This window comes from Solea solea, chromosome 1 (genome assembly GCF_958295425.1).
Source record: "Solea solea chromosome 1, fSolSol10.1, whole genome shotgun sequence".
Lineage (NCBI taxonomy): Eukaryota > Metazoa > Chordata > Actinopteri > Pleuronectiformes > Soleidae > Solea > Solea solea.
The window spans coordinates 17,599,331-17,614,225 of NC_081134.1; the positions used below are offsets into that span (position 1 = coordinate 17,599,331).

At 39.7% G+C, this 14,895-nt stretch overlaps 1 protein-coding gene across 6 annotated transcripts in view; it reads left to right on the forward strand.

Moving 5' to 3' along the window:
* myo9b (myosin IXb) overlaps nt 1–14,758 on the forward strand; it is a 40,289-nt gene extending 25,531 nt beyond the window's left edge. For 3 of the 6 annotated variants that reach the window (XM_058648169.1, XM_058648184.1, XM_058648176.1), the window contains exons 18-41: nt 179–259; nt 341–451; nt 543–665; nt 1,043–1,192; nt 1,445–1,581; nt 3,722–4,072; nt 4,293–4,374; nt 4,624–4,821; nt 5,945–6,051; nt 6,148–6,227; nt 6,725–6,909; nt 8,202–8,309; nt 8,397–8,567; nt 8,652–8,693; nt 8,789–8,900; nt 8,987–9,060; nt 9,160–9,352; nt 9,616–9,744; nt 10,775–10,880; nt 10,963–11,094; nt 11,215–11,338; nt 12,713–12,813; nt 12,904–13,028; nt 13,605–14,758. In XM_058648169.1, the coding sequence (XP_058504152.1) occupies nt 179–259; nt 341–451; nt 543–665; nt 1,043–1,192; nt 1,445–1,581; nt 3,722–4,072; nt 4,293–4,374; nt 4,624–4,821; nt 5,945–6,051; nt 6,148–6,227; nt 6,725–6,909; nt 8,202–8,309; nt 8,397–8,567; nt 8,652–8,693; nt 8,789–8,900; nt 8,987–9,060; nt 9,160–9,352; nt 9,616–9,744; nt 10,775–10,880; nt 10,963–11,094; nt 11,215–11,338; nt 12,713–12,813; nt 12,904–13,028; nt 13,605–13,882 (3,300 nt within the window). In that variant the 3' untranslated portion in view covers nt 13,883–14,758. Of the gene's footprint in view, nt 1–178; nt 260–340; nt 452–542; nt 666–1,042; nt 1,193–1,444; nt 1,582–3,721; nt 4,073–4,292; nt 4,375–4,623; nt 4,822–5,944; nt 6,052–6,147; nt 6,228–6,724; nt 6,910–8,201; nt 8,310–8,396; nt 8,568–8,651; nt 8,694–8,788; nt 8,901–8,986; nt 9,061–9,159; nt 9,353–9,615; nt 9,745–10,774; nt 10,881–10,962; nt 11,095–11,214; nt 11,339–12,712; nt 12,814–12,903; nt 13,041–13,604 lie in introns of all 6 variants that reach the window. The other 3 variants (XM_058648210.1, XM_058648193.1, XM_058648202.1) reach the window with 3 other exon arrangements.
* The last annotated feature ends 137 nt before the right edge of the window (nt 14,759–14,895 follow it).

Consider the following 14,895-nt stretch of genomic DNA (forward strand, 5'->3'; position numbering starts at 1 on the left):
GTGACCAAAGGGATGCGGACATTTATCAGCTAATTATTCATTAGCAAAAGCCTACCCATGGAAATAAATAAATAAATCAATAGCATATATAGCAATATACATATTGTGTTAATAAATGACAAAAATGTAGTTTTACATTTTTTAAATGCATAAGATTCAACTTCACTCTCTCACACAGGCCTCGACCAGGAAGCTGATGGAGACAATCGAAAGAGCCGAGCCTTTCTTTATTTTCTGTGTTCGCTCCAATGCTGAAAAGGTAACATAATGTCATCAATGAATCTGCAAATGAGGTTGTATTTTGAAAAGGCTAACACTCTTCGTCACTCACTGTTTACAGAGGGAGCTGCACTTTGATGAGGAACTTGTGCGACAGCAGATCAGACACATAGACTTGCTGCCGGTGGTTCACATCCAGAGATCTGGCTACAGTGCTAAATACACGTTCACGGTGACGTTTCATTGATGTCAACTAGATATTTATGTATGGTAATGGAGACTATTTGCATTTCTAACTCTGTGTTTTCTCTGAATAATAACAGGGATTTGTGGACAAGTTCAGGATGTTATTCCCAAAAGGCGCAACTGCAACTTCTGAGCACATAACTCAACTGTTTGAGAGGATGAAGCTGGATAAGTCCTCCTACCAAATAGGAAAAACCAAGGTCATTAGTGTTTCATTACAGCCATAAATGAATCGGCAAGTTCCTGTTTATAACAGTGGTCAAAGGTTAGAATGTGTCTCACCATTTGTCATGTAATTGATTTAAGATTTCCGTTTTAAAAAGTGACATGACATGCAAGAATTCAATGGAAATGAAAATGTGTCTTTAGGGAAATTAAAAGATATTTTCCAGATTTCATGTCCTTATTGTCACTCTTGTGAGAATAAGGCCTTAAATCTGATCATAGAAAAAAGTCACAGAAAATGAATGACATATGCCGCAAAGAATGTAAACCCACAGCACAGCACACACATGGTTGTTTCTTTTCTGCTTTGACCTCGCAACATGCTCTGTGTGTCTCATTTTCATCCACTTAGGTGTTCCTCAAGGAAAAGGAGAGGCAGCTGCTCCAGGACTCTCTGAACAAAGAAGTGATGCGACGCATCATCATACTGCAGCGCTGGTTCCGCGCTTGTCTGATGAGACTGCACTTTCTGCAAAAGAAGGATGCCACAGTCCTCATACAGGTACAGGGTTATTATCATTTAAAAAGTACTATTAAAGAATTATTATAGTCTTTATTTGCATACCCACCAATTAGTGATAGTGAATTTGACCTTGACATTTACTACTCGGCACAAACTGGGTGCAGGAGCAGTGGCAGTGGCACTTTAACTGCACCCGGCCGGGAGCCATCATGTACAAGAATCTGATAGAAAAGGTAGATAAAGGAACGTCATGAAAACTGATGTTTGACCACAGGGTTTCCATTGTTTCAGAGAAACTGGCGTGAATTTTATGAGAAGCAAAATCAAGCAGCGTCAGTGATCCAGACAGCTTGGAAGACTTCCCTGAAGAGGCCGAATCGGCAACCTGAGGATGAGGAGTCGTCTAAAAGCCGCCATGGAAGAGACAGGTATGTACAGTACATGCCGCTGCACCCACACTGCCTCACTCTAGAATTGATTTGAATGTGTTTAAATGATTTTAAGAGTGGAAGCCAACCTATAACCTGCGGATGATTATAAGTCTAAATTGGTAATACACCCAACCTGATTGTGTTGCATTTAGAAAAGCAGCATTTTTAATCACAGTCTGGCTAAAAGTAATGACGAGCTGCAGGTGGGGCCTTTACATTCCACACTCTGTGCACCACATTTTGCTTTAGGCATTTTTATCCGACAGCAACTGTCGGGTTTTGTGGTATGTGTGCAATAGGAACGGTAGTGTTCAAAGTATTCCCTTAAGATCCGGTGTTGAAGCATTAGTGACATCTAATGGTGAGACTGCAGAATGAAACAAATGCTTGACTCACTCACTCATTCAATTTCCTCCCACACAACAGAGAACTAAGATGGCCTTCACATACCAGAAATGATGTAAACACAGAGATAAAAAATGTTCAGGGAGGAAATGGATTGTGTGAATTATGTGGATTAGATGAACTTGAGAATGAGTCACACTTTCTTGTGAAAACCCAGAAATATTCTGGTGCTCTGATGAAGTCAGGATGGAATGGATGTTTAATATAATGTATACAAGTTGGTGACCTTGGTTTTCTAAAGCCTGGAAAAAAATGCCAGGAATGTTTAGCATTGTTTACTCTCGTCCATGATTTGTGTTCTACATTTTGGCTGGGCTTATTCTGAATGCATGGCACATTAATTAAAGGAATCGTCTCAAATCAAATCATACACAACTCTCATCCCTCTCCTGTTTCATACTTCTTCTTCATTGGTTTGTGTATGTGAGATATGTGGGCTGAACCCTTAGTTTTGGTTTACGTGGTACACATTGTTTCAAAAAAGGCAACATTCATGGCAATTTGAGCTGCTGTAGAAATGCAAGTCCTTGTCTGAAGTTCCCAAAGACTGGGTAGAGATCCCAAACAAATTAGCAGAATTTTCCCCAACCTTTTAGTCAAAATGTATGTCTATATGTTTTAAATCGCATGCATAAAAATGTGCTACTTCAAAATAATATAAGGTGTCACAGATATGGCTATACATTAGTTGCTCTTTATCGTGTGATTTGGGTGACAATAGTTTGCCATCTTTAAAAAGTGGGTCCCCACATAGAAAGCCTAGGAAACCCTGGTGTAGTGGCGAAGGTACACTTAATACCAAAGCCACTGAATAGTCGTTAGCTGTAAGCAAGTTTCAATTGGCTTAACTCGTAGGTACTGTTGTAATTCATCAATCACAAGAGAGAGTTGTGTGAAGGGTTTGCACATTTATTTCCACTTGCCGTACATCCAAGTTACATTTCTATCCACATGTACCCAAGCTTCTTACACAACAGTAAGACAACGCAACCTAATGTCACGTAGGGACCTGACGGTCAAAAAACATTGTTACACCATCCAACTGCTTCATAATTTTCAGTACATATCTTCCATTTCCTTATCTATCATAGCCGTCAAAGATATCAAAGTGTCCATGGTAGCTTTCAAAAACATTGTTACACCATCCAACTGCTTCATAATTTTCAGTACATATCTTCCATTTCCTTATCTATCATAGCTGTCAAAGATATCAAAGTGTCCATGGTAGCTTTCATCTAAAAAACAAAATAACATCAGGAAGGCCACAAAGCCACGTTCCTTTCCTTGCGAGAATATTTAATTAAATCAAAAGCTTAAGGCCAACAGTTAAATACTTCAGCTGTTAATAAATGACATTGTAACAAGTGTCAAATCTGGCATCAACCTAACCTAACCCTGAACTAAAACTAACTGAACTCTGGCTGCCGCACCTGGACTGAAGTGCGTGTATTATATGGGAGGCAGATTCTAAGACTATGAAAACTAAAATATATTTATTTTAAAGTGATTATAAACATATTATAGATAGTACTTTTGATTTCTGCCCTCCTAAATGTTTCACACTGGAGTTTTAAATTTGCTTGTCATATGATTGTGACGAATGATTAGAATATGTTTACACGTTTAAACGTCTTCCTGATCCTCTTCGGTGATTAGATGTTGTTGATTTGTTTGGATACAATGAATAGTTCTGAATGCATGTCAATCTAATGTATCGATTGTTATGTAACAGGTTGTCAAAGAAAGAGTTAAAGAGGCAGCATAAAGTGGACATGAGCCCCAACAGGACTCAGCAGGTGGACTCAGGCAGCGGCCAGAGGGACCACAGCAGGGAGAAACGAGATGGCAGAGGATCCCCACCTCCTCTCAACAGACCGCTCTCCTTCCCTCTGGACCCTAACGTTGGCAGTGAAGATCGTTCTCCCAGCCCCTCGAAGAGCAGTTCTCTGCAGCGCTACAATGACATGGCTGGCATCAAGGAGAAGGCCGAGAAGTGGAGGGAAAGGTACAGCGAGGGCGACCCGACAGACGACTCAAGTCCAGAAGTTTACAGACGAAGAGACAGTAGGAAAGAAGCATTTCAGTAAGTGAAAAATTCAACAAGCTCCATTGATTTAGTCATAAACTTCCCTTTGGTTTCAATAATCTGAACATGGTTCTGTCATGGTTTAAAACTGTAGTGTGTCATTTTCAAATATAAACAAAAGTCTGATGAGCCATTTTGTGCAAAGTTACAAATATATAATATATCATATTGGAATAAATATTACCAACTCTTTTTTTTATTTCCATCTGAAAAACAGCTCCAGAGTGAAGTCCATGTCTGCTGATGAACTGTCCCGTGTCAGCTCATCAGGCTCTGATAGCTCACCTTCAGCCAACGAGGTACCGTTTTCTTGTGATATTACATGATTTATAACATTAACCATAACTTAACAGTATCAATGTGTGTTTCGTTAGACTAATGCTCTTTTTGCCACAACAATAAATATTGTGTTTAGCTGTACAAGGTGCTCTAAGTCATGCAAACTGTAAGTTAATGTTAAGTTCACAAACTCATGGAGGATCCTAACACATCCTGACCCAGTCAAGGCCTCCCAGTCTGTGCCTCATTAACTTTCCTGGCCCAATTAGGTCAATGTGCGCTTCCGCAAGCAGCCCAGACGCAAGCGGCGCTTAGCCTACGCCCGCAGCGGTCTGATGCTTAACTTTGGGGGCTCCAAGGAAAGCGAGTACTGGAGCTTCCCACTGCCCCCCATGAGCCCCCATATGCCCAGCCTGAAGAGCTCGGCCAGTAGTGTGGATGTCCGGGCCCTCAAATCCCAGGTCAAGGTACTGACCAAAGGGACATGCTGTCTGACAATGCTGCTTGTCTGCATGCAAGCCTTGCATGTGGATGTCCCAGATGGATTGAAGCTTTTTTTTTTGCTGCATTTCTTCTCTGCACATCAGGACAAAAAACAAAGATCATTTAGTCTCTTTGCCACCAATGAGCTGCGGATTAGACTAGAATATGGCGCTTTAATGTCGGGGTGTCCTCTGTCGCTTGCCTCATTTAAGATTATTTTGATAATGTGTTTTGTTCATGCACACCGTAATTAAATCATAAATAAGATTATTGAAGTTATTATAATTTTAAGTAGGTCATGGCCGATCCCCTGGCAACTTATATAGATCCCCATTTACATGGCAGCATATCTATGGACCAAATATTAAATGTTCCCTAGGTGATCTTTACCCTTAAAGGGGACATATTATACCCTATTTCTCCAAGTTAAAATAGTTCCCTGGTGTCCTAATGAACATGTCTGTGACATGCTTTGGTCAAAATACCATAAGGATGAAGCACCATAGCAGTTCAATAACCCTGCCAAAACCGCCCCTTTCAGAACGCTCGGTTTTGTGGGGACCATGAAAAAGGACTGAGAATTGTTTTTCCACACTTTGGCGAATGGTAGGGCCTCCAGAGTCCCAAATATAGGTATTAAAATGATTAAAAAGTTGATTTTGCATAATATGTCCCCTTTAAGACAATTTAAACATTACATAACATTGTTGTTATGATTATATAAAACAAGAAAAGTGTGAATTTTCTTGTATGACGTGTTACTAACCCGTTTTATGGCAATGATAACAAAGATATTAAAATACACACACATTTTCTTACCAAACTAATTCAAACAAAAATAAATAGTCTGTGTTGAGGTGGCAGCAGGAGATGGTGTTGCTTTGGTTTAAAAAAAAGAAAATGTAAATGGTGAAGGACTACCACTATTAATATGTTATTATGTTTATGGGGTGCCTGGTTTGGTGGTGGTGGAGCTGATGGGTGTGGTCAGATGCTGCTGGTGGTCATGGATGGGAAAGAGGGTTTGTTTTCTGATAAAGGATGTTTGTTTTTCTTGTAAATATTGGTCCCATTTCAGCATAAAATATGTCAATTTTTCTGTTGCAGTTGCCGGCGGAGCCTGATGGGTCGAGGTTCAGCCTTCCAGCCAGACGCACCGATGACGACTTGGGACAACACGGGTCCAACCAATCACAGCTCACAACTCCCGAAAGGTAGACTGCTTTATTTGATTAAATATCAAGACTTTCGGAAACCGAATTTTCTGTCATAACCGTTGCTGAATGACACACAAATTGTCTTTTCTACAGGATTTGGTTCCTCAGTAGATTCCTGAGGAAACGTGCACAGAAATGCGTCCCAGGCAGCGACTCTTCGTCAGAACAAGCAGGTGATTGATTGATTGATAATTGTCTACTATTGTCTACTATAGTAATTGTCTATACTTTTGAATATGCAGTGGAAGGTAAGACTGTGAGGACAATATGTTAAAGATTTGAGGACAGTGATGTGTGCATAAAATGATATCGATTTGTTTATATCACTTCCCCAAATAATAACCCTGGAATACACATGCCATCAACAACCCTCTGTAAAACTACAAGAGATTATACTTTGAGATTGTAAAGGTCAAACTCAATTACAGAGGGGCCCGATAATTAATTTCCAAGTCGAGAGCCACACAAGGTCAAATAACACAACACAAAACCAATCAGGGAACACATTTTAAATTAAAGATGTGTAATTTTTTTATTACATTACTAATAAGTGTTGAGTTTGATACATGCTATAAATAACAACAAATCTATTAGTTTGGTTGAAAATATCACATACTACGTCGCCAATACATAATAGTACTTTTCTTCTAATGATTCCATATCTCCACAGTCACCTTGCCCAGGTACACGACACATCCATACCACGTGTCAAACCAAAGCAGTGGGCGGGCCACTCGAAACCCCACCATCCGAATCAGCCGGGCCACACGGGCGATCGAGTGGAACACTTCTCTGGACCGAGAGATCACCGACCCCAAGGAGCTGCGGAACCTGGACGAGTTCCTCGGCAACCAGGTGAGATCACAAAGGAAGAGGAGCAGAGCAGAGTTCTAACTCAGGTCTTAATGATAATATCATCACAGACACAGACAATTATTATCTCAGATAATAAGATAATAGTATTTTTTTTTTAAAGCACAGACACACAGCAAGACATCATACTTGCCATATAGGCAACAGAATGGAAACAACCATATATGGACACCTCAGTGGTCATTAAGGTGCTGACCATGAACAACAGCCTTTTTGAATCTAGACTGTGTCACTCACTTCAGGACGCAGACAGATGCGCCACTCTCAGGAAAATACCCAAAACAAAACATGTTAAAACAACACATTTCAACCACTTACATAATATCACTGCATAAAAATCTGTTTTGCTATTACATAAGGCCATGGTTCTTAAACTGCTGTACGTGTACCACCAGTGGTACGCAAGCTTCCTCTGGTGGTACTTGGAGGAAAATCAGGAATACTGTTCTACTGTATTAACCAGGGTATGTGATCAATGTGAGTCGAGCTGAGGAATTTTGGCCGGAGTGCATTTTCCTTGCATTAATAGATAGATATTTTATCCTGGATTTTCATCATGTGAGATTTTATTTTCTGTAGAAGAAATAATTGCAAGAGGAACACTTGGTTTTTGCTTTATTTTGATTGCATTTACTGATTTTAGAACACGTTTAAACCTTGTTGTAGAAGATGGACATTTTAAATCACTGCTCTTAAATGGCCATGTCTAACTGATGAAGATGCATTCATTGGTTTCAGTTTATATTTAAATGCATTAATTTTCAGTTTGCCACTTTATTTAAAACAGGATCTTGTACAGTGTGCAAAAATATAATGACAAAAGATCTTTTGTGTTTGAAGCTCCAACAGACTGGAATAATGTACCAGCTGATATCCAAATCTATTGCATTGCTGGGTTTGTTTAAATCTACTCTGTCCTCTTTTTTTCCCATTGTAATTGTCATTGATTTTGTTTCAATTTACCTAATGATTATACTGTATTTGTACTTAGTGGTATTACACTTAACTGTATTTGGTAGTCCACTTAAACTTTATCCGGTAATGACCACTCTGGCCTAACTGTGGTTGTAAGGTTTCCTGTGATATTATTACTTGCTGTATGTTGTTTTTGTCTGTTGTCATTCTGATTTTGGCGTTTGGTTTTGTTGTGTAACAGAAATTAGATGATACATATCAAGGGGTTTATCCTAATGAATAAATTGGTTATATTATATCTTTCTTTTATTTGTCCTGAAATTCTCATATATTAATTATTTGCTCACCTTTGACCTCAGGTGAATGACCTGCGGTCAAGAATGAAAGAACTGTCGCCCACAGAGAACATTTTCCTCACAGCCACCATGCAGTTCAGAGAGACCATCAAAGGGATGTACTCTGTCGAGGTACGTCAGGTTCCTTCTCTATACTAGAGAGTAATTCAAAGCAAACGGGTTAACTGTGCCTTTCATGGTCGACGTGTGACCCAACAGAAGCCCCGGATCGCCTACAAGGATCTGATGAAAGGCTACCACAGCAAAGTGACCACACTGGCAGGATTCAAAGAGAAGGCAGAGGTCTCACTGGTGGTCAACCTGTTCCAGTCTGTGCTGGACGGCTTCATCAGAGGAGAAATAAAACGAGTGGAGTCTGACCCAACAAAGGTACATTACAGCATTCAGACAGAAACACAGTAATCCCTCTCTAAACTCCTGACTCACTCTTGTATAACTTCTGGCTTCTTTCAGGCTACTAAAGTTACAAAAAAGAGGAGGAAAAAGGACAAATGTGTACGTTTAATGTATTAATCTGCACTGTTATGTCTCCTGGTCACGAATCTTGGTGAATATCCTCATTGTATTCTGCGTTTACTTTGTGTCTGCAGCTTGATAATCCTCTGGATCACTTGTTCAGCACATACCAGGTGAACATCATGCAGTCATGTGACTTGTGTGGCTCCTACATCTGGGGGATGGAGAAGGCCTACATGTGCAGCGGTGTGTTGAACAAACACAATATTTTCGACTTAAAAAATATAATGTACATAAATGAATCACTATTTGTCTTTTATATTTTCATTTAGCTTGCAAGTTGATATGTCACAAGAAATGCCTGAAAAAGATCATCACAGATTGCTCTACACGCTGTGCCAGGCAGGCGAGTACAGACATTTTGATGTCCCCTAACAATAACTTCTCAAGACTTCCCGTCTGTTAAGCTGTGACATTAACCCATTTTGTATTTTCCTGTGATCAGGATGAGAGTGTACCTGGCTCCCTTCACTTTGGGGTGCAGGTGTGTGTCCTCACCAGTAAAGCCAACCCTGTGCCCAAGGTAGTGGAGATGCTGCTAATGCATGTGGAGCTGAACGGCCTCTACACTGAGGGCATTTATCGCAAGTCGGGCTCAACCTGCCGCGCGAGGGAACTTCACCAGATTCTGGAGACCAGTAAGACATTTCAGATGTTGTCTTTCAACAGATCCTATGATCAATTCTTCTCTCATTGAAGTGTGGTGTGAGCGATTGAGGGCTTGTCTCTTTTTCCACATTCTCCCTCCTTTCTTCTCTCCCTCAGCTCTCTGCCCACTTCTTGGAATTTGTTTAAACCCAGAGCTTTAGGCTGAGTTAGCCTCAAAAGAGCGGGTTTAATTACCCTTCATAGATTTGAAAGTCATGTGAATTTTCTTTTTGTTTCTGTCTCATGAAATCAGATCCTGAGTCAGCGTGTTTAGAGAATTACCCCATCCACACCATCACAGGTCTGATGAAACGATGGCTCAGAGAGCTGCCTGATCCCCTCTTGACCTACTCCCTCTATAGTGACTTTTTGCATGCTGCAGGTGAGTAAATGTTAACATTAGCATTTCATTTTTTTCTTAAGTAGAGGATAGAGAAGCAGTCGGAGAGCGCAGACCTCCCCGAGGCTTAAACACATACCAACACCTGATATATTTACATTTTGGAACTTGGAACTTTCTAAATCTGTATAGAACTTTACCTGCTTATAGTTTTTACCATCTTACATATGCATGACAAAAATTAATCCTGATCTACTGGTGGTAGAGTGTCTGATCCTGCATACTCATACCACATTTCGATGACTTTTGATTTTTTTTTAAAGTTTTTTCTTGCACCCATTATTAGAGATTGGTATTTCTTGAAACATTCTATGACATCATCAGTGGGTCGATTCTTACCAAATTTATGTGGGAATATACTTGAATGATTACCTTCCCATGACAAAACAAATGTTAATTGATCTGTCAAAAGCAGTAGACAGGAAGTTGCTAACAGTAGGACAATCTTAGGCTGATGAAAACACAATCTCCTTGGTCGGGGTAATAAAAGTCTGAACAGAGTTGTGATTATTTTACATAAAAACAAGACAGCAGACTTTCAGGAAAACCGCTTTTCCCTTTTATATACAGCAAAGCAAAGGTAACTTAACACTAAGCTTGGGATTATGCAACTACTTCACTGACTACTTTCTCTAGTGAATGGTGGATTTGATTATCCCATCACTTTTGAGTCCAGAGTCCAGGGTACTGTTCTCATGTCTTGTCCAAACTATTGTTACATCTAAAACAGAAATAAAGTATTCAATAAGTCTTCAGTATTATTGTGGATACAGTGATATAATAATATACAATGTTTACAATAATAATGTTATACAAAACAGGAAAAATCAACAAATCCTTATATTTAATAGGTCTCTAATATGCCTCATTTCCAGTTAGCTGTGTATAGAGCTTTTCATACATATGTTTATTTGTGTTTAAAAAGAAAAAAGAAGAAGCCTGATATGGATATTTTCACAATTCTGACAAGTTGTTAAAATGTATTAAACGCATTTTTTTTCTCCACCTTCAGAGCTGCCAGAGAAACCAGAGAGAATCAGGGCTATATACCAAAAAGTTGACGAACTTCCTCCTTCTAATTACAACACACTGGAGCGGCTTATTTTTCACCTTGTTAGGTAGGGTGTGTTGGGCGTGTGATTGTTTTTTTATAGGTCTGAGTGAGAATTCCCACAAGATCTTGACCTTTCTGTTTTCCAGGGTGGCAAAGGAAGAAGAGCATAATAAAATGTCATCAAGCTCCCTTGCTATTGTGTTTGCCCCCTGTATCTTGCGCTCCCCTGACGCTGACGACCCCTTCCTTGGAATGAGGGATGTAGGCAAGGCTACACGGTAAGTCATCATACTGCACACAACTGCCCTCCAGGAGCTATAGTTGCTTATTTTTCATGCCGAGTGTGAACGCCTACCTTTTTAAAAAGCTACATGCATCATTGACTTTGTTGTCTGCAGGTGTGTGGAGACTCTGATATCCGAGCAGTTCAGACGCTACACGGAGAAGATGCAGAATATCCAGGAGCTGGAATATGCAGAGGCCCTGGCTGTGAATCAACTCAGACTCAAGAGGCAAAACACTGTGAGAGAACAATACAATATTAGATTTCTCACTTTATTTATAGTTTTTATCAGTTGATAGTACATCTAACCTTCTTGTTGGAGGATTTGAATCCTTCCATTTAAAAAGTACGGCACATCTAGCAAACAAAGAGGAAAATGCCACAGCCCTCTGCAGGTATGCTGGAGGACTAGAGCTACCTGAACATGGTGTAACACCAAAGAATGTAATCGAAGGAGAGGGCTGAATATTGCAGTTGTATAACTAAAAAAGGAAATTGTGTCAAAAAAGGAATCCCAGAAGGGGTAGTGATACTTGTGCAGAAGTCACAAAATAGACCATTTTTATTTAATTTGTGTTCATAAAAATGAGACAACCCCACTTTGAAATGTAACATATTTCTAAATGTCATGCATTCAATCAGATTTCTTAAAAAATTGATTACTTTATTGTCAAGTGTGTTTATATAGTTGGTGAAAATGGAAAAAAAGACACTCCTGCACATTCCTATAGCCTCTGTCAATACGTTTTAATAAAGTAATGGAAAAAAGCAGCCTAAATGCTGTGTGTTCTAAGGGTTAAGGGTCAAGTGTGTAACATTTCGGAGGGATTATTGCCAGAAATTGAATATTCTACCCATCATTATGTTTGTATTTAATTTATATTGCAGTTTGTATGTTGTATGTGTATAATCACTTTTTTTTACTTTAGAACAGGAGTTGCCGTCCCGCTGATCGTCGATCTTTGGATACTTTCCCTGTAGATCCCGAAAATAATAAGAAATTAAATTTACTTGGTAGGCGGGTCGTGGGCTGTTCTCAACGGCCATTTGGCATGACAACAGTAGAGGACATTCAGTAGCTCTTTTTTTCTTGCTCGATTTGTATGAGGAAACATGGGTCGTAAAGGAGTGAACCATTCAGCTGACTGTCATGGATAGAGCCGGCCTGGCTACCATTTTACTCTGGTGCCCCAAGGAAAGGGTCCAAAAATGGAACAGTTTGTGCCGGTTATTTTGGTGCTATTCCTAATGGAAACCCAAAAAAAAGATACCGTGCTGTACTAAACCGAACCCTTTAACTCGATGGAAACACGGCTATAGTTCACTGACACTCTTGTGTCTCTGTTGTTGCAATCTGCAGTCTTGCCACTAGATGTCACTAATTCTTAAACATTTGACCTCAAAATTTATTTTCATTAAATTCAGAGGTTTTCCCGATTGTATCTTAATAGTCTGCTTATGTCACATAATTCTAACTGAACAGTTTAAATGAAAAAAAAACACACATCTTGTTTTAATCTGAGTGAATCGTAAACATTAAGATAAGAGCCATGGTGTAGGATTGTGTCTTGATCTTTAGTCTGCCTCCAACCACTGTTCTGATCTGTGTGCAGGTTGTTGAAAAGCCCTCAGAATTGACTGTTCCAGAGGAATTAAGTACTAACGACATGGAGAAGACGCTCATCGAAAGGATCAAATCCATCAAGCAGGAAAAGTGAGATCTGTTTTTCTTATTTTAGTCGAATTAAAAGCAGTTTAACTTGTATGTGTTTTGAGCGATATTATATTTTGTTGTTATTGCCAGGATGGACTTGGCCTACAGGTTACCTGACCTGGAGCAGGAGCACTCTGACAACGATAACCTGGACTCATCCTCATCAATGAGCACAGAGAGCCTAGAGGAGCGTCTGAGGAGTCTGGATTCGGAAGGTCAGTAGGGAGGTAAGGTATTTTCACCTTCCTCTTGGTTTAAGAAAACAAGTCACATAACTTAGCCATTGTTTTGTTTTATGTCCAAACTCTCTCATACATAGTACATGGGACTATATTTCATCATGATAATGGCTTCTGTCTCTGTGTGTGTAGACAGACGCTGTAGACCAGTGCCTGACAGAAATACTTAAGAGAAAACTGTTTCATGTGTTGTCTGCCAGCAGTGTTCATACCTGCTCATAACGGATATTTTAAAAACGTCAGGTATAATAAATGTTCACGTTACCTGGTTCATGGAGGACAAGTGACAGTGTGTTCCCATGAGATACAGAACTGGGCAGAAAGAAAGGAGAAAAAAACACTAAAAACACACACTGACCTGAAATAAAACATTAGTTGCTCCAAATAAATGGTGAAGGAAACACAGAACCCATTGATATTGATGATCGTGAGAAAGTTTAGGAGCGAGGCATGCTGCACGCTGCACAAACAACAGTATAAAGTCATTTCACAAACTGGAATATTTATTTATCTGACCAAATATCTTGACTAACCTGCCGTTGCTACCAACAGGAAAGGTGACGATGCGAACTCAGAGCCAGAAACCCGACTGCCCACCGAAACCTCCTGACCTGGCACAGAGAGTCAGAAGCCTGATGGCTCAGTCAATGGACAAACAATTGGAGTTCACATCGGGACAAAAGAGAGATGTCACTCAATCCATGTGCTTCCTGCCCAGCCAAGACCACCCCTCTGCAACCAGCGAGCCTCGGGTCACCAGCAGCACTTTCAATGGGAGCTTTGACGACCTGGACATCCCATACATAGATGAAGATGAGGAGCCAAGTTGAGCGCCAACACCAGGAGTTCTTATTATATATTTGAATATGTGTGTGTGTATGTGTTCATAGAAGACTTGTTACGGCAAAAAGAACTGTGCACTTTGCCGTACAGATTTTCCATTTGTCAGTGCTGCTATGGAAACAAAGTGCCGTACGAATTGATGTTTATTTAAGGGATACATTGTATAGGGTCACTTCCTTCAGGGGTATGATTTGTTGCAGATTTGATCAAGAACTATCAGCAATAACTGTTCGTACTATGATTCTGTTCGAGGAAGTATGACTGCCAGATGGAAACAGTCGTACTTTGTCCACATATGATCAGATGATTGAGGTCTGATGTGAATACCTGGTCTGAACTTGGTCTAAATCTGTCTGTGTATCACTATGTGATTTTAAACATAATTCAGGATTGCACAGTACATATTTCAGAGAAGGTTTTTCTATTGGATAGTTTGTGTTAAGCTGCGTGTGTTGTCTTTATAAACGAGTTGGGCAACATAATGAGGAGCAATTCAGGATTCAAGTACCTCCCATACCAGTGGTTCATACCCTGAGCTTGTTGACGATGGCACAAAAAACGTTTTATTTTTGTACATAGAGAGACTCTTCCTTGTACAGACACTGTGACATTGCATTTTTTCAAACTAATTGAAACTGCTCATTTGTTTTGTCTGACTATACTTTATACTGACTGCTATGAGTGATCACTGTACCGACCTACGAAAGAAACAATAATAACGCTGCCCTTCTTGACTGAATTTCTTTTCCCCATGTTTTTCTTGGTTTCAAAAGGCTTTGCAGTCTCACCAAGTAAATTTGTTAATTGTGCATGTACATTTTGTTAAGGGGTTGCAAATATACATTGTGGTGGATGGCCTCTGATTTTGTCACCAAGTGTCTCATGGAATTCTAGAACTTTAGAAAAGTACGTTTTTTTTGTATGTATGTATATGCTGATATATTGATATACAACATACTGTAAACATGAATACATTAAATAGAAAGTGAAAGGAGTCTAT